We start from the raw sequence: 27,056 nt of genomic DNA, 5'->3' as shown, positions 1-27,056 counted from the left end.
CCATTCTTTACACAATACAGCCTACAGAATTTCCATGAATACAGATAAAGGAAACCAACAGCTACAGTAGTTTAATTCTGTCTTTCCAAAACAAACAGAACAACAAATAAACCAAGAATATAAAGGAGCAGTGATTTTGCCATATATACAATCAATCAATCACGGATAAAAATAGCAAGATTCGCCAAAAAAAAAACTAAAAGTTTTCTTCTCAATCAACAAAATCTCCAATCATCTGCCACTTAAAAAATCAAGTGTCTACAAGATCAGTTCAGTGGCGAATTCTCCATGCTTGCTGCACAAGCTCATTAATTGAGAAAGAAGTAATATTTATTTGTTAATAAATGCATTCCATTTAGGCTTTTATTTTTGTAGACAGAAGTCTTAAGCTTGTGCAAAAATAATTGAGCTTTGCGTTGTGTATTGAAGGCCAATTGCTTGTTTGTCAAAGCTACCTTGGCTTGCTTGGTTGTAGGAGTTTCCAAGTCCTCGCTGCAGCACTGTGATTTCATGTGTGCACATAGCCATATCTGCTCCCTTCACGTTGTCTTAAACATAAGGCCATATGCAGTCAAAGTAGCTCTAGCCAGTGAACTTCAGCCAGCCTTTACAAATGCGCGTGTTGCTTAGAAAATTAAGTTACAACTAACTTTTTATGACGATGTTATTCCAGTTCCAATTCAAAAAGAAGAACCGTAGGGTAGAATTTGTATTCAAGTAGCTAAACTGAAAAAGACAGATATCATTTGTAAATTAAATGTTGTATTTGTATGATTAAATGTACATAAATTTCTAAATATATAGTTTTAAATGGTCAATAATTGATTATTCTGCTAATCAGACTTCAATCACACCTGTCACTCCCTGAATGATAACAAGATCAAGCGTGAATTTCAAGACCAGCATTCGCCCCTGGATCAGTTGCAGTTGTGGGCCACACTACATAGGACAAACTGGCAGATCCGGGGATATGGAAACATATCAAGGATGTTGAGAATGAAAGAAAGCACAAATCAGGGCTGGTAGATATAACAGATACAAAGCAACAAACTGAAATGCTCCACATTGATTACTGCTTTTACTCAAGGGCATTCAAAGAATCAGCTAAAATGATGAAGTATCCTCTGCATTGTATCAAAAAAACAAGGAATGATTTTACATCAAATCTGGTCATCCTTAATCCATCAAGACACACTTGTATCTACCAGCAGCATACAAACCCACAAGCCAGCGTAACAGCGAATGCATGCTTTCCATTTTTTAAATGTTTTCAAATATACTTAACTAGAAATGTTAACTGTTATTACTTTGCTTGTAGCTTAATTTATTCATGCTATTTTCTGATAAAGTGAAACAAATTTTATCATGCAAGTTGAATTAAAACATAATTTCTTTTTGACTTCTCTGTGAGTGGTTTAATACCAGTGATTCTAATATGTCCTTTCTCCAAAGAAGCTTACACAATGAGATAACATGACAAAAGCATGATGGTCGCCTGCCCTGCTCATCATCCATAGACTACAAACTGTTAGTAGCTATGTACTTAGCTACCAGTGATGACAACAGATTTCAGCAGTGCACTGATATCCAAAAGTATAGCTAAGAGTTGTGTTCCTGTGGGGAATAAATGGAATTTTTTTTACATACATTTAACATGGCAATACTTTATAAAGCAAGAAATGAGCAAACAGATCAGAGGATTATAAATTTATTTAAATAAATTATAAATTAAAAATTATAATATATGCATACCTGTGAACCCCAGTTCAGCCACAGGTGAACACCAAGTTCAAGCAATAAAAATGGAAAAAGTCTATTCTGAAATATAAAAAAATAAAAAATTAATCTGATAAGATTGGGAACCTCTAGAAACTCAATGTGGATGAATCAATAATATAATAATTAACCTACATATTATGTGTGGTTGAAATATGAATTTTATAAAAATTCATATTTCAACATTATGTCTTTCTTCTAGCATAACTATATTAAAAAGTTATGCTAGAAGAGTATTAGCAACTGTAAGACTTGATTTAATATCAAAAATATATATCCAATAACATTTCAGTAGAATCACAGTCGCTTTCATCTTTAGTTTTAAACTGCAAAGATGATTTTTTTTTGTTTAAATTTTTGTAGAATTCCAGTAAAATACTGTATATAGAATCTGCTTCAGAAAGTGGATTATAAATTACTCCATCTCATTTTCTACTGGCTTTAAATATTTCACAAAGCATATATTTGAAATTTATTACTTCTTTTTATTGCTCTGAAAAAAGAAAATAATATTGCTTCTAAAACTGGACTATTTCAGCCACTACCTTCTTTTCCATGAGATGCTCAGCTATTTGCGGAAATTAATTTAAATTTTACAAATACACAGGTTGATCAAAATTAAAGTATCTCTTTTTAATGCAGCTGTGTTCTGCTGCTGAACACACACTGTGCAAAGGATGTAGTTTGTGGCATACTGGGAAGGATAGCACACTGAACAGTACAGCCTGTGAATGCATAATGAAAATGAATAACATTGTGTTATTTATGCTTGCGTCACCGCGCGGTTAGCCTAGTGGCTTTGGGCTTCGCAACCATATGCCTGGGGAAGGAGTGTCCTAGGTTCGATTCCCGTCCATGACGTGAGGAGCTTAAGGATCTTCCTCAGCCATAGCCAAGTTAGCCGGGCGTGGGCAGCAGGGTTTTTTCTGCCAGTTTATCTGGGGTTTTTCATCCCGCAAGCAGGCAAACCGGCCCCGTGAACACACAGGTTACAGTCATAAATACTTACGGCAAGGAAGGCAACGGGAAACCACCTTGCTCATAATCATCTCTCCCTAGAATGGTAGCATATAGCTACCCTCCCGCGGCCGTATGGCAGATGGGAACCAGAAGAAGAATGCTTGCGTCACTTTTCTCCTTCTTACATATGCAAAAAACTTACATCTACATTCAGTACATCATACAGTGCCCCTAGTGGTGAATTTTGGAACTACTTTTTTCTGATATTGCTTCCGCATGATGCACAATGCATTCCTGCAAAGTTTCACAGCATTTGGATGACTGGGTGGCACTCCACAAGGCCTTAAACAGGGATACTTTAATTTTGATCACCCTATATTTCCATGCTATATTTTCACTATATAAAAATGATCTATATTTATGCCACAAAGGCATGTTAGAGTTTTTGTTTTTTTTTAAAGAAAAAAAAATCAAAGTCCTGAATTAAATCAAAAGCAGTTAGTAGCTGGAAGGGGACCAATCGTTCGATGCTGTTGGCACTCTCCCCCTTGATGAGTCTTTGGACTCCCTGGAGGTGTCATATAATAATAATAATAATAATAATATGACTACTGATTGCAATTTCTGATATAAGCTATGCCTTAGAAATATCCTAATTTCCAATGTTGATGAAATCAGATTTCCATATAGTATAATGCTGCTATACAGGATTCTTTGAGTAATTTATACTGTATAACTGCATTCTATTATATGGAATGGAGATAGGATACAAAAGTTACAGAAAGGGGGGGGGGTGATAACAGTGCTATTCTTTGTACTTATTTAAAATTCTCACAATTGACTGACTAGTTTACTGGGCTGCTATACATGGTGTCTATGTGATGTGCGCTTGCTTAATTATTTATATCTGCAGTTGATGGTCATCCCTTGATTTTGAATTACAGCAATCCCTCGATTAGTGTGCCATTTTTTTTTTCCTATACCTAAATTTGATTAGTGCGCCTATATACATTATTTTTTAATGGCATACCACACTATTTGGTGGTATGCTATTAATAAGTGTGGAATTTATATCGTCTACTAATTACATAGCATTTTGCTGATAAAAACAATTGCAAAGGAGGCATGAGATTTCCTTATTTTTTTATTATTTTAAACGATTTTCCCACCTTTCATCATGAGTAAAAGAATTAGTGAGCAAAAAAGTGGAAGCATGAAAATGATTCAAAAAGTAATCTCATTGGAAGAAAAACTTGAAATAATAAAGAAAAATGAATAAGGCAAGTCCAAAGCAAAGATAGCACAAAAACACACAAATGGATGACTCAACTATAAGAGCAATTTTAAGCAAAGCTGCTGATTACAAAGAGAAAGGCTGCTTCAAGTTCATCCTGCACGCACTCAAAATCAAAGTATTATAATGACTGAATTAGAGAAATTTCTTTCTACATGGATCAAAGATTGTAACCAAAAACGGATCCCACTAAGAAAAGAAGAATTCCATGCTAGTGCTGGGTAGTGTGAGTTTCAAAAAGAGAAACAGCCCTAATCAAGCTGCAAGTGCAGATAAGGAGGTGGCCACAAATTATGCAGAGATTTTGAAGAAAATTGTGGAAGAAGGGGGCTACTGTGACCAACAAATATTTAATATCAATGAAACCAGCTTTTTTTTTTGGAAGCAAATGCCTTCCAAGACATTTCTGGCCAAATCAGAGAAATCTCAGCTTGGTTATAAAGTTGCAAATCGAATGAAATTACTGCTAGCAATATGCGAGCCATTTTGAAGCACATTGTGCAAATGATTTTAGAGGCTTTTCAAATGAATCTAAGTTAATTAAATCTCATTCTGAGAAATTGAGTGATTCCGAGCTGCTAAATTTAAATGCACAGCGGGAAGATCCTGAAGAATATGATGAAAATTTAATCACTTCCAAGCCCAAAGAGATTTCACAGAGATAATTTGAAAATATTTTACAATTGAAGTTTTTAAGCAGCAATGCTTAGAGGCTGATCCTGATGAAGAGAGAAGCAGTAAAATTTGCAGAAGCAGGAGAAGCAGCAATAGGGCCATAGTATCAGTCGTATGAAAAAAAAAAAAAAAAAAAAAGAATTCCCACCAAACTACGTTAGCTCAATTCTTTGTTAAGAAGTAGAATAATAAATTTATATTCTGAATATGTTTTATTGTCTTTCAGCTTCATGTTTTCCTTTAACTAGGCCCTGAGATATACCCTAATTCTTTTATAAAAAAATTAAAGGTCAAAAAAGAAATTTGAGGAATGAATTATACTTTTTCCCATAGATTATTATATTTGATTAGTATGTTTTCAATTAATGCGCTTGTTTTGAAGAACGTGTTAGGCACATTAATCAAGGGATTGCTGCAGTCTTATTTTCTATTTTTCTTGGCTTATTTTAGTTGCATTTAATCCTATCTATGACTTCTAAGCAAGGTCCAGTTCATGATGGCAGTGTCAAGTACAAGCACTTCATATTAATACAAGATAAGGTAGAAGTGTTGAAACAACAACCATTGTATTTCTGTGTAGAAACTATGTGATATGTATTAGGTCATTGTATCGATTTGTCAACTGTTTATGATATAAAGAAACAAAGGGACAAAATACTGCAATTTGTTTTACAGACAGCAACTCCAAGAAACAAATGAGTTAGAAAAACTATGAAAAATGGTAAGAGTATCAAGCACGTTTGAGTTATGATGAAATGGTTTCAACAACACTGAAGTGATGGTGATAGCATGTTAATAGACCAGGCTAAGTTATTCTATAAAGAACTTAAATTAGAACAAGATGGCTTCAAAGGTTTAAGTGTAATGGAATTTTTATCCATAAAGTATGTGGTGAAAGACAGTCTGCAAATGATGTAGGAGCTAATAATACATAAATGGTTAAACTTATAGCTGAAAAACTGAAGCAAAGCGACAATGTCCGCAATGATTACACATTTCAACCTGTGTAAGCATCATCATCATCATCAGTTTTCTGATATGTATCCACAAGGGATGTTCAGGTTATAATGACAGCACTACATGATTAAGTTTACATTATTATTAATTTCCTATACAACTTACCTCCAAATCAACCTATTATTTGTGAGCACTCTAATATTGTCATACCTAACATTTTGTGCTTCTAAGGCACTTCTGATTGAACCTACATCTTGGTCTTTTCCTCTGAATCTATCTTTCCTGCCATCATACCACCTTTGATTATTTCTGCTGACACATTCTTGAATGCTAACAATGTCAAGTTCCTTTCTGATAACTTCATTTTTAATATGATTCTGCCATTGAGGCCATCGGTTTACTCCTCTAATTTTTCTGGGATCTCTAGTCTTTGATCAAGTGCTTTATTTCTAACCCAACTCTCAGATCCATAACTTACAATTGATTTGAACACTGTTTTGTATACTGCTAGTTAGGTGTTTTGGCTAATTTCTCTCTTTTCCATATAAATTTATTCAGTTGGCTATCCCATGCCAGCTTTGCTTATCCTGTTGTCTATTTCCAGATTTAACCTGCCATCTTCACTAAAAACTGTATCTAAATATCTGAAATATTTTATTTGTTCTATAGGATCTCCATTCAGAATGCAGCTGAAGTTTTCTATTCTCCTGCCTATTTTCATAGTTTTGGTCTTTTTATTGCTGAATTTCCATGCAAAATTTATTGCAGCTGTTATTCAGTTTAGTTAGACTTGCACTAGATATGTCAGGGGTAGAACATAAACTGAATAAAGTAAAAATCTAAATTTGACATCTCCAATTCTAATATTAGGCTTGATGCCACTTTTTTTCATAATGTAATCCATATAGATGAGGAATAATAGTGGAGATAATGTGCATCCTTGTCTACCCCTGATTTTACATCAAACTATCTACTATTTTGAACCATCTACTACGTATTTTCTTCAATTCTAACTGCTAACTGACAACATAATATAAACTATGCATTGCTCTGTACAAGGTCCAGCACACACAAAAAAAGAAACTAGCCCTATAGCTGTGGAACGGAGAGTGGGAGGAGAGAGAGACAAAGAGATGGTAATAGAGCACGTTTTAACCTGTCACCAAGAGACAAGGCTCAACTCCATTGCTTTACTCAGTACGAGTAGATGCATATTAAAATATAGACATTTTCTTACCCTCGGTCGGAAAATATTGGAGTGCAAGAGTGAACAGTAAGTTAACATTGTTTCTTGTGAAACTGAAGAATTCTGCAACAGAAACTTTTCAATTTTTGACCGAGGCTTACGGTGAAATGTGCATGTCCTGTGCATATGTTTTTGAATGGCACAAAATTTTTGGAAGGCAGAGAAAGTGTGAAAGATGATGATCGCCCAGGCCACCCATGCACAGCAGTTACCAATGACAACATTAAAAAAGTGCGAGACGTGATTCGAAAAGACAGAAAGTTGGGTGTTCAAGCTGTAGCTAAGAAAGTTCATTTGGAAAGGGGAAAGTGTTCGACGCATTTTAATGGAAGAATTGAACATGAAAAAGGTTTGTGAAAAAATGGTTCCAAAAATGTCATCAGATGAACAAAAAGAACGTCAAAAGGAACTGTGTTTGGATCTTTTGCAAAGATTAAGGATGAATTAGATTTGTTGAATTTGGTAATTACTTAAGACGAACCTTGGATATTTATGTATGATCTGGAAACCAAGTGACAATCAATGCAGTGGAAATCAGCAACATCTCCAAGACAAATAAAAAAAAAAAAAGCATGCACCAATCGTTCGAAGTTCAAAGAAATGTTGATCGTTTTTCTTTGATATCCAGGGTATTGTAATGGTAGAGTGGGTTCCCAACATCTAGACAGTAAATCAGCAGTATTACCGTGAAGTCTTGACGAAATTGCACAAACGTGTGAGAAGGAAATGACCAGAATTGTGGAGAAGAAGTTGGATTTTGCACCATCATAACATGCCAGCCCACAACACTTTATCTGTGAAACAGATTTCAGCTAATCACAACATCACTGTGCTTGAGCACCCACCCTATTCACCAGACCTGGCTCCCTGCACTTCTACCTTTTCCCAAAGATCAAGTTGGTGCTCAAAGGAACCCATTTTTTGTTGGTAGAGGATGTGAAAGCAAAAACGACAGAGATCCTCAACAGCCTTTCAGAAAATGATCTGCAGAATTGCTCAGAAATGTTGTCAGCATCGTATGCAGCTGTATGTCAACTCAGAAGGAAACTATTTTGAAGGAGATCATAGTTGATTTTCTCAATTTATTAAATAAAAAGAGACACAGGCACAGTCTCATTTTTTCTGTGTCAAACCTCATATAATCTTGCATTCACCCTAAATAATTGTATTGTTTTGAAAAGCTTTCCTCTGGGCACTTTGTCGTATGCCTTTTCCAGATCTACAAAACTTAAGTGCAGATCCCTGCACTTAAGTTTCCCACGATTTCTCAATTTCTATGTGTCTTAAATTTTTTGTCTAAACTTGTTCTTCTCCAAGTTTCTCTTCCACAATCTTTCTCAACCTCTTTTCAGGTATGCTTACATAAATCTTACTTGGAACACCTAGTAGAGAAATTCCTCTGTAATTCTCACATTCAGTTTTATTCCTTTTTATAGATGAGTACTATGAGAGCTCTAGTCCAATCATCAGCAATTCGAGCTTCTGACCAGGCTCTCTAAATTATGCAGTGTAGCCACTGCATAATTCAGAGAGCCTGGTGACTCCACTCCATACGTAAGCATTTCTATATAAGCACTCCGATCCAATTCCATTTTCATTTGCACATTAGGCTCAATGGTCATGGGTAAGTAACTTGTCATCTTAGAAACCTGATCATTGTTTTCTGATAGGACAGGCAATTGTATTTCAGCACTGTCTGCAAACTGGATTTCTTCTGATCTGTTTGATTATTTTGCAAGATGAAAAACCAGAGTTTCCAGGAGGGGGAATCTTGCTACCTCTGTATGAGACTGGCTACTTCAGCTTAACTTGAAAATTCCTAATAACAGTTCTTTGTGCCCTAAATGGGATTTGAATACAGGTTATTCCAACCCAAAGATATCTTGAAAAGATTGAGCTACTGAAGTTCTTTGTGTAAATACTATCACAGTGTTATTTTGCCAATCTGTTTGTAAGTTACCAAAAATTACGCTAGAATTACACAACAATTTAATAAAATTTGATATTTGAAGTATTTGACAAATGATCAATAATTTTGATTTAAATGAGACTATTTCTTCAAAATTAGGCAAAACAATTTGGAATGATAAAAAAATTATGTATCAAATGACAAACTAATGCTATGGTACAAGGACCAAAAACAACTTGATGTTTTGCTGTGGACAAGGAAGCTATTATAATGTTTGTTAATTCAGCTGAACACACAGGGTTTTCAACCTATCGAATGGGTAACTAGCCAGCAGAACCCACACAATTAACTGACATAATACAGTGGCCTCATAGCTTCAGCTGCTCTGGCCAACAATAGCATCACAATATTATCTCTATACAACTGACAGGTTTTCTCCATCTTGTATGTGTTACACTATAACACTCCCATATCTCACCTATTCCAAAAAAAATTCCCTTCCAAATAATCACTTCTTGAGTACTCACATCTACTCTCGAAACCATCATCTATACTGCTCACATAGCATCCTCCAGTGTACAGTGACTCCACCCGTTTCCCTGTCCATCTCTCACTCATTCTCTTCACTCTTATCGATCAACTCTCCTACCTCACTTTCATAATATCTCTTGCTTCCTCATGCCTTCCATTCCATTCAGTCATTAATTTCTGTTATAGCAATAGTTTCTCCAGTAGACTCACACCAAATTCATTTAAATGTAGCTCATTTCATTTATTCAGCTCTATCCATCCTTTAAATTCATCACACACATTCACAAAATGAACTCATTTTTCTTCACCCAACTCTGCTAGCATACTATTCATAATCTTTGCTTCATTATAATACCTAGGCAACATGCTGACTATCTTACCTACTACACTCTTATCTTTCACTCTCCCTAACAGCATCATGACATCCGGCCTTATGTTCTCCTAGTTCCAGTCAAATTATTTGTGCCAACTACCACTACCAACTCTTTTAGTCGTCTACTTCTCTTATCCAATGCTTCAATCACCCTGCTCATTCTACTTCCTGGAAAACAAACCTTATGCTCCTTTTCACTCATCACACATCTAATCACCAAATCCCAATACACTGCTACTCTCAAACCATTTGATATTTCTTTCAAATCTTTCATCCCATTCTTCCTTATATTTCCATGCAAATCCATAATTCTTTTGAGTTCATTCCTCATATATTTAATCTCATACTGCATCTTTATCAACTCTGCTTTTCATCTCTTCAATTACTTTTTCATTGCCAATTATGCCATCCCATTTTAACTAACCTTGCATGTCTGCTGTCTTACTGCTCACTGCCACTAACTCATTGCAAGCTATGCTTGCACTCTTACTGCTGCTAACTCACTACCAATGCTTTCGCCTGCTGTCTTACTGTCATTGCTCAAGCACTGAACTGTATCATCAACTCTGCTTATTCCCATAGCTACATCCACGATCTTTTGCCCGTTACTGCTCACATTTAATGATATATCATAATCCATAAGCATGCCACACTGCTTGCACACCCTAACTCTCTCTCATCTCTCCTATTAATCTTCTCCACATAAATATCTTCAATATCTCCCTAAGCATACTGCATTCATGGCACTTCACCGTTTTTGAGAAATCGATGCCACTTGCATTCATTTTTCGCACTGGCCTACATCTCACTGACATTTTACTCATGCTCAAAGGCACACACAAGAAACACAAAGAAATTCAATAAATACAGAACTTTAACTACACTGAACACCACTTGCCAATCACAGCTATCATACATCAATATTTAAATAACAAATTATCACTATTGTCACACACAGTTTTAAAATTTAAGCTTATCTTTTCACAGTGATCTCAACAAAGATGGCTTTCTCTGTCTTGGGCAACCTAGTGGCAATCAATTTGCATTCATTTACTCATTTTTATTAAATTATTACCATAATTTACTGATATTCCCCCCCCCATCCCAATGTATGTGTATCCTTTCTTTCATGCTTACACGGTGATCAGAATACATTATGAAACGTATGGATACAACTACCGACATATGTGTGGTGATGCAAAAAATTTACTTCTCATTCCCAAGGAGACTAAATAATTTGCACATGGTAGTCTCTAATAGGCCTTAAATGGCAAAACAACTACTTCTTCATTTTGTTTATCAATATTTTGTAGCAATTTTGTCTGCCATTCTCACAGCCTTTAATGTTCTCCCTCTTCCAAACTTCATTAGTTTATTCATTAATGCTTTTCAAAACTTATTCATCATCTGCTTCTTGAAGAGTAATACTCAAATATGCTCAAAGCAGTGTCCTACCATTTCATTCCACAAAATAACATCTTGCATTACCAATATTTACTTGATACTTACTCCCACTCATCCTCCCAAACTTAGAGAAACCACTGAATAACCTCTTCACTTGACATTCACATTAAAGTGGAGTTTCCACTTATCCTTTTCTAAGTACTTAATTTACTTTCTCATCCAACTTGATACTTATCATATCCAAATCTATTATTAATCCATAAGTATTTCTAATATATATATAAAAAATAAACATAAATAAGCTAACACTCTTTTATTCCCTTATAGGGAGTAGGCAAGGTCTTTAAACCCCTATCTAGCTTTTTTGGAGACTGGGTGGGCAGTTCAATCTCCACCTGTAGTTAATCAGAGATAGCTAACCCATGTCTATCACTAATTATAGGCGCACTGATGAAGAGATGAGCAAACAAGTGCTGCCATCTCTTGGTACCTAAGATACTCAAGAAAATTGACTCTACAATCAATTTTCTTGAGTTTATGGGATGAAAAACCCAAGTCTCCAGGAAAAAAAACCTGCTTCCCATGCCAGAGATCAACTAACTAGGGAGCCAATCGAAGAAAGGCTTAGAAAAAGTTCCTTCAATCAGTGACTAGACTCAAATTTATAAGTCCATCTTCGTGCGGCCAAGCACAGAGGATGCAAGCGCCACTTCCATTGAGCTACACAGGCCTCTAATATATACTGTACACACACACACACACACACACACACACACACACACACACACACACACACACACACACAGTAAAACCCCTTTTTTACACTTTTCAGGGGACTGATGGAAAAAACTATAAATAGCAGGAAATGTAAAAAAAAAAAACATTTAAAAAAAAGGCTAAAAGATGACTTGCTGCTAGTATGTGAGTCTACATACTTGATTACAAAATTTAATAACTGAAAATAAATGAATTTAGAATTACTTGCATTTATTTATTTAAAAAAAATCTTTAATTGTTGATTGTTTGTTTTTGCTTTTCATTTTTTTTTTTTTTTGACATAGCACCAGATTGCTTTGCATTGAGTTCAATGCTTGACCTGTTTTCTACTATCGTGTTCAAAGTGGACACGGAGAGTCCAAGATCTTTTGCTAAATGCATACGTGTTCCGGCATGCCAATCTGCATGACGCAGAATTGCCATCTTTTCTTCTACCGAAATACATTTTCTTTTTTTTCCCCCTCTATGTTACTAACATGGATAATCCACCACCGCAACTTGAAAGCAACTTTCAGATGCTAAATTACATAACAGAAATTCTGCAAGATCAATTCATACTGTGACTGAAAAATCACGGTATCGCTCATCACTACATTACTGCTTCAAGCATGCAAGTCACTGTGATGGCGAAAGCGAAACTTACAGCTGAAAGCAATGCCATCTGGGAACAGAAATGCGCATATTTCTGCAGAAATCGATTCGAAAATCAGTATTGCCACCGGAGAAAAAAACGCAAATCGGGAAATAACGTCCACATCAAGTTGTTAATGGCGGGAAAACAATATATCGTAAGAATAGGCCTTACGAAGGGACCAACGGAAAATGACGTATATGACAGGAAAACGTAAATTGTGGGAACGTAAAAATGTAAAAATATTACAGACCAATTAGTATCTCTGGAATGGTGGTACTGGAAAAGTTGATTAAAGGTAAAAATCAGGAATAGGTGGATAGGAATATGATACTCTATAGGAGGCAAGCATGGCATTGTAAAAACTAGGTCCTGCTTCAATAATTTATTCACATTTTATAATAAGGTGACAGCAGAATTGGAATAAAGTAAATGGCTACACTATGATACTGCTGGACTTTGCAAATGCATCTGAAAGAATACTGCATGGAAAACTATTACAGAAGTTAGATCAAATGGGAATGGATATCAGGCTAGTGGAATGGATGGGGCTGATAGACATCAGAGGGTAGTGTATGGTGAAGTGGAATCAAGGCAAATGAGGATGACTAGTCAAGTGACCCAGGGCTCTGTACTAGGACCATTACTCTTTAATTTGTACATTAATGATATAGCAGAAGATTTGAAGAGGAACATTCAGTTGCTTGCAATGATGTAAAACTAGGGAGGCAATAGTTGATAAAGGTGATGTAGATATCTTACAAGATGATTTAAATAAATTGACAGTGTGGGCAAAGGACAATGGTTGTAAAATATATGGTAATGCACTTCGGGATGAAAAGCTCATACACTTCATATCATATTGATGGTACTAATTTACAGGAAATTGATGAGGCTAGGGATTGGAAGGTGATGGTGGGACAGAGATTTGAAATTCAGAGAACATATTGCAAGAGTTGGCAAGATAGTTCAGACGATTACTTGGATGCTGAAGAGCACACTGACAAGTAAAATTAGGCAGGTTATTATCCCTCCTTATAAAAGGCTATGATTCGGCCACATGTTGACTGTGCAGAGATTTGGTAACTGGCATTTTTTGGGGATCAGGAGGTGGTGGAGAGGATTCAGAAACGAGTGACCAAGCTGGTGACAGGTCTGTGGAATGTTTCCTATGAGGACAGATTGATGATGTGTGGGTTGCAGAGTTTAGCTGATAGAAACTTATAATTTACTAAAGGGATACCGTAAGATTGATACAGAAGAAATTTTTCAATACATGGGGGAGTAGAGGGAAAACAAGGGGGTCACACTTGGAAGCTGTGTAAGAGAATGGCTAATAAGGGTATGTGGACTAGGTTCTTTTCTTGAAGAATAGTGAATGAGTGGAATGGATGGCCAGAGGTGGTTGTGCGCAACCCAACAGTGAATAGGCTTAAGGAGATGTATGGTAGGTATTGTGTTAATGGATAGAGTGGGTCTCCCGCAATGAGTCTTTTGACTCCATTTAGTGCCCAATAAATAACATAATATTAAAATCTGAGTAAAATAAATAATTTATTTTTATACATTTTTATAAATATATCAGCCTTCTTTGTCATTAAGAAATTTTCAACAGCATGTACTAGAAAAACAAAAGCACAATACCTGAGGTAATGGCAAGCTGCAACCATTGCCTAAAACAATGCACACAATAACTGCACCCATAATGACAATCCAAGGACGAACAGTTGCCTTGCTTAGTGATGAAAGTTGCAGTGTTTCTATTAACTGTGTGCAGCTACTACTACGACGGGTGTCAACTCGAGTTCGGCCATACGAACGTGTCTCAGCATCCGATACTTTCTTAGGAAAGGCATAAATGCTAGAGGCACTTGCCCGATGTTGTACTGTTCCATTAGTTGAAGAGTTTTCTATTTTATCCCCACTCAAGTCTGAGCTAGATTTCACAATCCTGGATTTTCCCACAAATTTAGCTTGATTTGCACAGTCAAGTGTAGGTGGCAAATTTTCTAAACTTTCAAAACATTCATTCTGTTCATTCTGCAATGTAGGTTCCGGTACACAGTTTAATGTATTAGAAAGTTCAGAGTCACTGAAAACAGAACGAATCTTAAAATTATGTTTTACTTTCACTGAACAGTCTTCAGAGGTAAACATTTCAGATATGGATGATCTCTGCTCTATAACTAAAAGAAAAATAGAGAAAAACAAAAAGCATTTATAATAATTACACTGAGCAACAAATTGAAATTTTTTGTTTTGCTTTGAAATAAAAATAGGTGAATTGAACATTAATTTTAATGTTCTGAATATGAGCTTAAAATTAGCATATCACCCATCCATCAGTATTTTCAGGAATCAGAATTATATTTAAAATAGAATAAACTTTGACCATGCACATAAAAGGTCACTGCAGATGTTTCACCTGTGTTCATCATAGTTAATTATTTAAGAAGAAAAAGCCATATTCTCATATTATTCCTCCATATGGATAGCATATGGAGGAAGCGAATGTTGTATAGAGATTCTTTAGTAAGAGGTGTGATAGATGAGAGTTTGACAAAATCGTACCAACCAGATGCGAACGTTAAGGATGTAAGCGAGTCAATAAGAATGCAAAAGCAGAGGGTGAAAGAATTGATAGTAGTAGCGGGAACGAATGATTTGAAAGGAGACAAAATGGCTATGAGAGAGGATTTGAAGGAATTACTTGAGGTAGCAAAAGAGAAGAGTGAGAGAGTTAGGATGGTGAGTCTGTTTCCGTGGTATGACAGTGAAGAGTATAGAAGGAGGGCCAAAATTGCTAATGACTTTATGCGTGGATTATCCAGGAGGAGTGGTGTGGAATTTGTGGATGTGTGGAGTGAGTTCGATGGGCGAAAGGATTTATATAAGATGGATGGTTTACATTTGAATGGATTTGGTGTACGGAGACTTGAAAAGTTGTTAAATGAAGTGGAAGTGGATGTGCAGAATCAGGGAAACTAGAGTCACTAAGGGGGGGGGGGGTAGATATGCAGACTTTAGGGAGACAGTAGAGTGTATGAATGTGTGTCATATGCCTGAGTGAGTATGAAGGACAACAAATCAGAATGGGATAGTTATTATAAGGCATCAAAATAGGGATGGGACAAATGGGCTTCTGCAATTCACGTATACTAATGCCAAAAGTATTAGGAACAAGAAGGAAGAATTTTTGGCCTTGGTTGGCACTTCCAGGCCACAGGTTATTGGCATTAGTGAAACATGGCTGACAGAAGATGATATAGCTAGTGGGATTGAATGTGAGAAGTATGGTGTGTTCAGGAGTGACAGGGTGAATAAAATGGGGGAAGGAGTATTACTGATGATAACTGATGAGCTGCAGTCAAGGAGAATAGAAGTGGAACTGCAGGATAGGGAAAAGAGCACATTTGAGACTATTTGGTGTGAGACTGAGACTAGCAGAACAAAATATACAATTGGGTGCTGCCATAGACCAGGTGATGGAATAGATGATGGAGATAGTATGCATAAGCAAATAGAAGAAATGAGTGGAAGGAGGGAAATTATTATGGGGGATTTCAATTATGGTAACATTGACTGGAAAGAGGAGAGGGCACATGGGAAGAAGGAATTGGATTTTATGCGGTTATTAAGGGATAACTATCTGCAACAGCATGTAATGGGGAATTACTGAGCGAGTACTTTGCACGAGAGTATCATCCAGGTGGTGACACTGCAGTAATGAATGAACCAATAGCTTATACGGGAATTGTGGTGAATGAAGTGGATGTGAATAGTCTATTACAAAACCTCAATGTCAATACATCTGTGGGATTGGATGGTATACCAGCTTGTGTCGTACGTGAAGCGGCTAAAGAATTGTCAGTGCCCTTGACCATTTTGTTTAACTTGAGTCTCGGATCTGGGTTAGTCCCGAGGGGGTGGAAAGAGGGGAAAATAGTTCCACTGCATAAAGGAGGTTCCAAGACTGCTGTTGTAAATTACCGACCAATCAGCATATTATGAATCGTTGTCAAGGTCTTGGAGAAAATAGTCAAGAGGAAAATACAGGATTGGATAGATGAAAATGGGATACTGTATGGGGGACAGCATGATTTTGTGAAGGGTAGATCATGTCTCACTAACTTACTCACGTTTTATAACACAGTGACGGCTGAACTGGATAAGGATAATAGGTTTACAGTGATTCTACTGGACCTTGCTAAGGCCTTTGACCAGATACCACATGGAATTCTAATCAGTAAACTGCAGCATATGGGGATGGATATAGGGTTGGTGAGATGGATAGGAGGGTAGTTGATGGAGAGATATGAGAGAGTGGTTTATTCAGGAGTAGAGTCCAAAAGACGGCCTGTGACTAGTGGTGTGCAGCAGGGTTCTGTTCTTGGACCACTAATATTCAATTTGTTCATTAATGATATAGGAAAGGATCTGAGAGGAACTGTTCATTTGTTTGCTGATGATGCAAAGTTGGGTAGAGCAATAGTGAGTGCACAGGATGTCAAAATTTTGCAAGATGATTTGGATAGTTTTGGAGGACTGAGCTAAGGAGAATGGATGTCAATTTAATGTGGCAAAGTGTAAGGTTATGCATTTTGGGGTGAAAAAATTAGCAGCAGTATATCATTGGTGAAACTGTACTCTGGGAGATTGACAAGGCCAGGGATTTGGGAGTGTTGGTGGATAGGGAGTTGAAGTTTAGGGGGCACATCTCAAAAGTGGCAAAATCAGCTCATCAAATCACTTGGTTACTGAAAAATACTTTAACAAGCAGAGACAAACAGATTATTATTCCTCTATATCGAGTCTTGATAAGACCCCATCGAGACTACTGTGCCCAGATATGGGCACCAGGGTTTCTTCTTGGTGGGGAGGAGGTGGAGAGGATCCAGAGACAAGTGACCAAGATGATAGCAGGTCTATGGAATGAACCTTATGAGAACAGGTTGAAGATTTGTGGGTTGCAGAAATTGGTTGATAGGTGGAAAAGGGGTGATATGATTGAGACAATCAAATTACTGAAGGGTTTCTATAAGATTAATTCAGAAGATATTTTTGAGAATAGGACTGGTGGTGGGAGGACTAGGGGCCATCCATGGAAGCTGGGCAAGAGTGTGGTTAGCAAGGGTGTTAGAGCTAGGTTTTTTACTTGGACAGTGGTGAATGAGTGGAATAAGCTGCCAGAGTCTGTTGTGGATGCCATGACTGTGAATGTTCAAGGCGAGGTATGATAGATACTGTGCGAATGTCGAACAGTTGTTCTTGACATGATGTTAGGGCCTCCCTCGATGAGTCTATCGACTCCTTGGAGTTGCCCATAATAATAATAATCATCATAATAATATGTTACTGGAATAGAGGAATACTTATTTCCAGTCCATAGAAGTATGGTCTTCGAAGTAAGGTTTGATGCATCAATAAACAAGGGCCATTTCATCAGAATTGTTTCCTTTCCAGTGTTTTCATGAATTCATTAATATCATTGCAAAACACATGATCATTACTCATTGAAAAAAAAAAATTTTGAATTCTGCTGATGCTTTTGAAATCAGGTGATCATCATGTCCTGTATGAGGAAGTTCTCACCTTGTAGTCTAAACCAAACTGTTTGAGTTACCAAATGAGTGATTTGCATATCTGGCATCTGAAAATCTGAATCTGGCTCACAAGAATAATGCTACACTTGTGGCTGTATCAAGAGAGCTGTCTTCATCCATGCTTCAGGTGGTTTACAAACTGGAAGCTTAATGGAGTAAAACAGCAGTGAGAAAGAATTAAAAATAATATTTAATTCTTCCAATATTTCATCTCAGTCACAGAGACATCTTTAGGGAGTACAATATGGGAATTGTAACACACACACACACACACACACACACACACACACAAAAAAAAAAAGACAATACAAAACTAATTGAAACATGTGGCTGAAAGACAAGAGTCCTAACTAGGTGGAGAACCTCTATGGACACGTGTTGGTGGCATAGGATGTAAACTCAAAATATTAGTGTTTTTCATATTTTGAGACGTTTTAAACAACCATATTTATTTAAATTAGGCTGATTTTGGAGAGCAGCAGCTAAAAACAGTGTTTCTCTTCTAAGTTTACTGTGATGGAGCATGGTCATTTTCCAATTGATTCTATGAGTCATATTCAAAGATAGTCTGCAAGGTCCAATTAATCATTGTCATGATTACAGATCCATTTTTTTTTTATGATCATCCATGCAGATGGTGGCTGACTTTACTGCCTATCATTAGTAGACCAATTTACAGGACCAGGAAACTCTATATATACCAGAAACTGAAAGAAGAGGGAGTTGGTCTTTAGTGGAGTGGATAAGAGTAGCTAGTTTCAAGTGTGGGGGGGGGCTTGAAAACTGTGTAGAGGTTGTATTTTTTTAAGATTCTGGCTGTATTTTCTGATGTGCCTTGGACACAGGGAATGGTGGTAGCATTACTAAAATTTTTCAGAAGAGGTCATGGATTAAGCAAAGGACCATTTTTTGACACTATGGGAACTGTACCCATTAAACAGAAACGTGTGGTATATATGAGTGAATTCTACTGGAAGAGAGGCCTCACTGGAAAAAAGATTATAGGCTCTATTGGTTAGTGTTTTAATGATACCAAATTGTTCGGGGTGGGGGGTTGTGAAATGTATATGCCTGTGTAAATGAGTTTCCTGCATTCTTGGTATTAGATGTTACCAAGTTGCCTAAAAAGGTCAGACTACTATTTTTCTTTTCCACTGTAAACTAGATTCTAAAGTTCAGATTACTGAGGTAAAAGAGGAAAGAGTCTAATATGTTGAGGTCATGAAGCCAAATAGAAAATACATCCTCCACATATCTTAGCCAAATAAAAGGTTTCAGAGGAATTGAGTCAAGAGCTTGTTTTTCAACATCTTCCATGAAAAAATTGGCAAAGGAGGAGGGGGGGTGAGAGAGGAGAACCCACAGAGATACCCCTCTATCTATTTATAAATTCATTTCTTCCAAGAGAAATATCAGGTATGGATTGCAAAGGAAAAGAGACCTGTGATATCAAGAGGCAAACTTTTTTTAAAAGTAATAAAGTGTCATTTAAGAGAATGTTGTGAACAGTGAAGTGATGTTAATTAGGAAAACTATATTATTAACAATTAGATTTTCAATAGAAATTTTAAATGGGCAGAGTTTTTTTACAAATGATATGGTATGGCCAGTAAGAGGACAAGAGATTTTGATGATTTATAGCATCTACTATGAGTCTTAGGAGAGAATTGAGTTTGTGGATTTTAGGCAAGGTGTATATGAGGGGGGGGGGGAACTGAAAGATTTAAGGGTTTTTTTTGTGATGTCAGGAGGCTAAGAAGAAACTTATTTGAGTAAACTTTTTAATTTCTTGATAAATTATCAAGAAATCAAGTGTTACAATTCCCATATGGTACTCCATGAAGTTGTCTTTGTGACAGATGAAATAATAGAAGAATTAAATATTATATTTAATTTTTTCTCAGTGCTGTCTTATTCCATCAAGCTTTGAACATATTTCTCCCAGCACTTAAACCTTAACACACAAAAACTGGGAGCATACTAACATGAGATACTGGTCGGCTTAGTAAGTTTAGATATTTCAACTGACTGCTTAACCAAGAAAGATGTTGTTTAAACAGAAACAATCACCTGCAAAGTACCTGGACTCCTATAACATTAGAAAAGCAAATAGCATTGACTGATGTGTGCTCATCCATCCTTTTAAATAACATGCAACCTGCCGCTCTATGTGAGCTTAGCCAAGGTGGGGTTGTTATCTCCCACTCTTTACAGATCAAGTTAAGTATAGATGATCCAAGTGAATGTGAGTCCTACTTGGCAGAGTGGTTAGCATATCAGCTCTCCAGCCAATAGGCTGCAGGTTCAAATCCTGCCATGGGCATGGATGTTTGTGATTGTCCTAACTCTGTGTGGAAAGAGCATCTGCAATCATATCACTTTCTAGTAAAAGTTTCACCTCTCAAACCCTACGGGGTATGGGAGTGACCATACAGCATCTACAGACGTCAAATGTGTGAATAACTACAACCTAGAGGAGTGAAAGCATGTTATTATTATTATTATTAAGAGAGACCTCGAGGGAGTCAGAGACTCATCGAGGGAGGCCACATACTACACACACACACACACACACACACACACACACACACACCAGCTACCATCATACTTATTCTTGAATTCATTCACACTGTTTGCACTCACAACATCCAATAGCAATCTATTCCAATCATGCACCACCCTATGATAGAAAAATCTAGCCCTCACACCCTTCTTGGCGGCCTTCATTCTCAGCTTCCAAGAATGCCCTTTCCCCACCCTCCATTAATTGAAATCCTGTAAGACCCTTTCAGAAGTCTGTAAGTCTCAATTACCCCTCTTTCTCCTGTTTGCTAGTGTCTGCAGTCTACAAATTCTCAACCTGTCTTCATAATCAGTATTCCACAATCCTGATATCATTTTTAACACTCTCTATTGCACCTCTCTCCAATATATGAGAATCACAATGGAAACAAGGAGACCAGGTCTGCGCACAATAGTCTAAGTGAGGTCTTATCAAGGTCTTGTAAAGAGGCAAAATAACATCCTTATCTTTATATGTGAACGTTCATTTCAGCATTGCAATTATCTTTTGAGCTGTCTGCAATCTTTGCCACATGGCCCCTAAATTTCAGCTTCCTATCTATTAACACTCCAAGATCCCTAGCCTCATCAGTTTCTTCTAGCCTAATCCCACCAATATAATACGACATTGGATATCTAATCCTGTCGAAGTGAATGACTTTACGTTTACTGACATTGAACTGACACCCATTTTCCCATGCCCACAATTTCAACCTATTCAAATCATTCTGCAAAGACTGCATATCAGCAGCATTCCTGATTACCCTACCTATCCTTGCATCATCAGCAAATAACTGTATGTCGCTTGTCAAATCCTTCCCAATATCATTAATGTACAGATTGAATAACAGTGGACTAAGCACTGATCCTTGGTACACCACTTGTTACCTTAAACCTTGCAGACTCAGATCCCCCGTATATCACTTTTTGATATCTGTCAATCAGCCATCCTCTTATCCATGCTAATATTCTATAACCCAAATCCATTTTCTCCAATTTATGCAGCAGTCTGCCATGCTGTATTCTGTCAAAAGCTTTAGCAAAATCCAAAAGTATCATGGTGTATCCATTCCCCCTTTGTCTAGTTCAATGGTAACATTGTTATAGAATGTGAGCAAGTTGCTAAAACATGACCCATGTTTTAGCAACCCATTAATAAACCCATGCAACTCATTTGCATGGGTTTACTCATTGCAAAGTAGGATTCACTGTCAACCCATTTCTGAATGCAGGTCTAACCAAATTTTCCAAAATCTTCACCACCACTCCTGAGATACTAATTGGTTGATAGTTGGATACATCGGTCTTTGCACCACCCTTGTGCAATGGAATTACCATACATTCCTTCCATTCCTGCAGAATCTTCCCTGTTCTGAGACTCATATTAAACATCCTGATCAAAGGAATGGCCAGTTCAGCTGAACACTCTTTTAGCACACGTGCTGATATTCCATCAGTCCCTGTTGCTGAATTCTTATTCAGTGAGGCCAAGGTATTAGAGCACAGCTCTAATACCTTGGCCTCACACATGCGTGTCTTCATCTAGTGAAGAGGTAACAGTGAGCTAAATGTTGCGTTCACCAGGTTGATAGCTTTTAACGAAATGGGCACGCATTAACTGAACAACCTCTTCTACATTTGTAACCCTCATGCCATCTGGATTTAGAATAGTTATTCTTTCATATTCGTTCTTTCTTTTACTTGCAGCATATCGATAGAATTCTTGGGTTGTCTTTAGCATGCGGATCCAGTTTATTTTCATAATCAGACTTTGCTTTCCATACAACAGTTGTGACTATTTTAGCCTACTGCTTATAACGTTCATAACGGACGTCATCCTTATGCAAACGGTATTCCTTCCACATTGTCCTTTTCTTACGAATCTCTTACTTAATAAGATTACACATCCATTTGACTCCTACTCTATTTATTCTTTGAACTCCCGGGACACATTCTGATATCTCATCATTTAAGTATTGTTTAAATGCTTCCCATGCACTATCGATATTCTTTCCATCCGGCAACCGATCCCATTCCACTGAACTCAGTGTACCCTTCAGTTGGTCATAATTTCCTGCTTTGTAGTTCAGCATGTAACCTTTTCTGAATGGAACATTCATAAACTTAGTCACTTCCCAAGTGAGCACCGCATGATCACTGTCACCAACTGGAGGCAGAATAGTACGTCTTTAACTAAAACGCCTTCTGCCACTATAATCAAATCTAACACTCTTTGACCTCGAGTTCCTTCTATCACATGCTGCTTGAGGAAGTTGTCCTGCAACAGCTCAATAAATGCATTTTCATTCTTCTCAATAGATTCTACTGCTACCCAATCAATATTTTGATAATTAAAGTCTCCCATTATGATAACTTTTTTTGCGCTCACCTTTTCTATTTGGTGATGCATTTCTTCATCATCGGCAACTGATCCACCAGGTCTGTAACAACACCCCACTATATAATTTGTCTTGTTAGATTCCACCTCACACCAGATGGCTTCAAACTTACTGCCACACGAAATATTGTTAGTAGTATTACTACATTCATAGGTCTCAACTCTAACTGGATTTAAGTCATCCAATATCATTAGCAGCACACCCCCCTCCTCTCCTATCCACTCTATCCTTCCTAAAAATACTGTACCCATGACACTCGATACCAGTTAGTATGTCTGATTCTGATAGCCAGGTCTCACTAATTCCTACAATATGAGGCTGCAAAATATGTACTAAGGCAACAAACTCTACCTTTTGTTTCTGATACTCCTAGCATTCGTGTACAGACATAATAATCTACCTGCATGTTCTTTTGTATACTCTTGTTTGCACTCTGCCTGACACAATTGTCCAACTGTGTCAGGCACTTAACACACCAAACAATGACCAAAATCATTTGTGTAATAAGATCAAACACGAAAAACGGCAAAATCTCTATTCTTCTCTAATAGAAGGTTTCACCTCTCAAACCCTACGAGGCATGGGAGTGACCATACAGCATCTACAGACGTCAAATGTGAATAACTACAGGAGTACATGCATTCACTCCTAGAGGAGTGAATGCATGCTTCATAGATTTTAATGTCATGTTACCATATAAATAACAAAATAAATTTGCATTATTTGTACACTTAACACACCAAACAATGACCAAAATCATTTGTGTAATAAGATCAAACATGAAAAACGGCAAAATCACTTTAACACACCATAGTTAAGAGGAAAATATGCCAAAAAAGAACTTTGGTGAGCTGTTCCTCTTTCCCCTTTTTCCAGACAATCAATATCTTTCAGAATGCTTATCATTTAGCATTTTAAAGAAAATCCAGTTAAATATTCGCAGTTGCAGTGCTAGTATTGCAACAATGAAATTTTTTTCTCTTTACAGTAGTTGATAAGCATATGAGTGAAGCTATCATTGCAGACCTGGAGTGTCAACTTTCAATAACTTAATGTTTCCTTCCTTTTAATCCAAAATTTCCTAAGCAAAGTGTGAGTAAAAAGAATATGGATGTTACTTAGCCCATACAATTATGTTAAAATAACCTACTTTTGCCTAAAGTCAAATTCTACTGTTGTACAGTTACACAAAATATGCAACTATTATTCTATACCAATATAACAATATTGTGTATATAATAAATATTTTAAATACAGTTAAGTGAGATATTTATTTTTGGTGGCAATGATTGCAGTGATATATTAATTAGCAGATTTCCATCAGACTCATACAATTCCTAAAGACAAAGCTGGCCTGGTTGGCTGATGATTAATTAGTGCTTCTGTTCTTCAACCAGGTTGTAGGTTTGAAATTCTACTGCAGACATAGATGTTGGTGAATGCCATTAGATGGCAGATGAAGCTGCTGCAAAAGAAGACCACTGAAGCCTGAAGTGGTTTGAAAAAGTTCCATTTTTGATTTCCATAGCAGAAGTCTGAATTATTAAAACTATTCATCCATCGTCAGTCCTAATGCAATGTAATGTACAATATATTTACAAGTGGGAGTGAGATTCATATTTAAAAAAATGTATTGTGGAAGTAACGTTCTTTGTAACCACTGCTTAAAAAGAGCAAACTGTATACATTTCAATAATAAGTACACTGTTAAGTTACTTGCAATTGAAATGACAGGATATTTTCAATGGGAGTTGGTTATGCTTCTTGAACAAAATATTCCATGTCTGTAGAATCCTGTGTTAAGCACTCATCCCTTTTCACACCTAACCTAGGGGATACCATATTTCCTCTCCAACCAACAGGCTGTGGGTTTGAATTCCAGTGTGGGCATGGATGTTTGCAAATGTCTTTAAGGTAGGAGATGAATTTTCATTGCATAGCATAAGTCTCAATTATTGGAGGCCTCAAATGACTTGAAAAAGTTCAGTGTTTGATCTTGAAAACAGGGTTTCCTAGACTGAATGGAAAACAAATAATAAAATAAAAATTAAAAAATACCATTGTTCAATTTGTATATTAATGATATTGGGTTGGGTTTAACTACTGATATCCAGCTGTTTACAGATGATGCAAAATTGGGGAGAGCAATGCACAGTCAGGCCGATGTTAATGCCTTACAAGAGGACTTGAATAGATTGCATGAATGGACAGGTAAGTGGAACTGTCAATTCAATGTTGCCAAGTGTAAGGTTTTCAGATTTGGTAAGCAATTATGGGATGCAAAGTATACACTTGGTGGGGAAACTTTAACAGAAGTAGAGGAGATGAGAGATCTAGGAGTGATGGCAGACAAGGATCTGAAATTCAGAGGCCACATTGCACAAGTTGTGAAGACATCACATCGAATAATGGTAATGATGTGGAGAACCCTGGCATGCAGAAATAGAGAGGTTATGATTCCACTGTATAAGGCCTTGATCAGGTCTCATGTGGATTATTGTGCACAGATTTGGTGGCCGGGTTTTATTGGTGACTAGGATATGTTGGAAAGGGTACAGAGAAGATTCACAAAGGTAGTCACTGGTCTTTGGAATGTGGAGTACGAGGACAGATTGAGAGAATGTAAGTTGCAGAGCCTCGTGAATAGGAGGAAGGGGGCGGGGATATGATTGAGACATATAAGCTGGTCAGGGGTTGTTATCAGGTAGACATGGAAGAGATTTTTCATAGAATGGGAGAGGGGGGGGGGGTCGAACAAGAGGCCATTACTGGAAACCGTATAAGGAGAGTGTGAGCAAAGGAGTGAGAAGCAAGTTCTTTGCATAGAGGGTGGCTGGTGAGCGGAATGCATTGCCTGAGTGTGTCGTGGATGAGCATTGTATGCAATAGTGAGTACCTCCCATGATGAGTCTGACTCCATGGAGTCAAATGTTAATAATAATAATACTTGACCCACCCATATATGGAACTAATGTACTATAGGTTTACAACCTTTCATGGGTGGAACTCGCATAAAAAAAAAAGAACTTTGATGAGCTGTTCCTCTTTCCCCAGACAACCAATCTTTCAGAATGCTTATCATTTAGCATTTTAAAGAAAATCCACTTAAATATTCACAGTTGCAATTTGAAGAATAAGAAAAATGCAATTTTTCTTATTCTTCTTATTATCACACCCTCCATGGAGTCAGCAGACTCATTCTTCAACTTCGTTGTTGTAGTTCAACTTTGGAACTAATGTTTCTGATCACTATTATACCAGCAGGGATCTGCCAAGATTGACAACTCCCAGAATTCACTGTTATTACCATATCTTCCTCATGGTGAAGAGGCTCATAATAGGAGGTCTGCTCTGAAAAGCATTCATACTACAACTTGACATTTAGCTGCACGCATCACACTTTCTAAAATGGCATTCCCATTCCAATCACCTGTAGTTTTTTTTTTTTGATGGGTTATGAAATAAAATGTACTCGACATGTTTGGCAAGAAATTCTTGTTTTTATCTAAGTCACAACTGTGACATTTATATATGAAGGCAGATGACATCACACCGATAATATATAGCACAGTTCCTTTTGGATGTAAATACTGCCATGCATTACGAGAAGTGTCACTAACCAGAATTTTCAATCTTTACTGAAATCTCATCTGTGGGAGCTAGACCTATGGAGTTACTGAAACAAAATCAATGATAGAGATCATATTTCCATATAGATGTAGGAAAATGGTATATCACAATATCAAAATCAAAATTAGAAATCAGAAGACTCACTGTGGGAGATTAAACACTCACATACCACAATAACTATCATTATCTTCCCTTGAACACATTCAGCATTGAGCACTCGCCACCCATCCTGGCAAAAAATTCCACTTATTCACCACCCACCATTCAAAAAAAAATCTTTTCACTTCTTTACTCACATAATCTTTGTATGGTTTCCAGGAATGATCTCT

General features: G+C 36.9%; 1 protein-coding gene across 1 annotated transcript in view; it reads right to left on the bottom strand.

Moving 5' to 3' along the window:
- LOC150096290 (uncharacterized) overlaps positions 1-27,056 on the bottom strand; it is a 50,415-nt gene that overhangs the window by 7,506 nt on the left and 15,853 nt on the right. The window contains exons 2-3 of the mRNA XM_090409330.1: positions 14,178-14,719; positions 1,753-1,818 (exon numbers count right to left, since the gene is read on the bottom strand). Of these exons, the coding sequence (XP_090265456.1) occupies positions 1,753-1,818; positions 14,178-14,719 (608 nt within the window). The remainder of the gene's footprint in view (positions 1-1,752; positions 1,819-14,177; positions 14,720-27,056) is intronic.

Source organism: Typopeltis vanoorti, chromosome 19 (assembly GCF_054136105.1).
Source record: "Typopeltis vanoorti isolate ZY-2024b chromosome 19, IOZ_Tvanoo_1.0, whole genome shotgun sequence".
NCBI lineage: Eukaryota > Metazoa > Arthropoda > Arachnida > Uropygi > Thelyphonidae > Typopeltis > Typopeltis vanoorti.
Note: the sequence above shows the minus strand (reverse complement) of the source record. Positions and strands in the feature narration are given on the sequence as shown.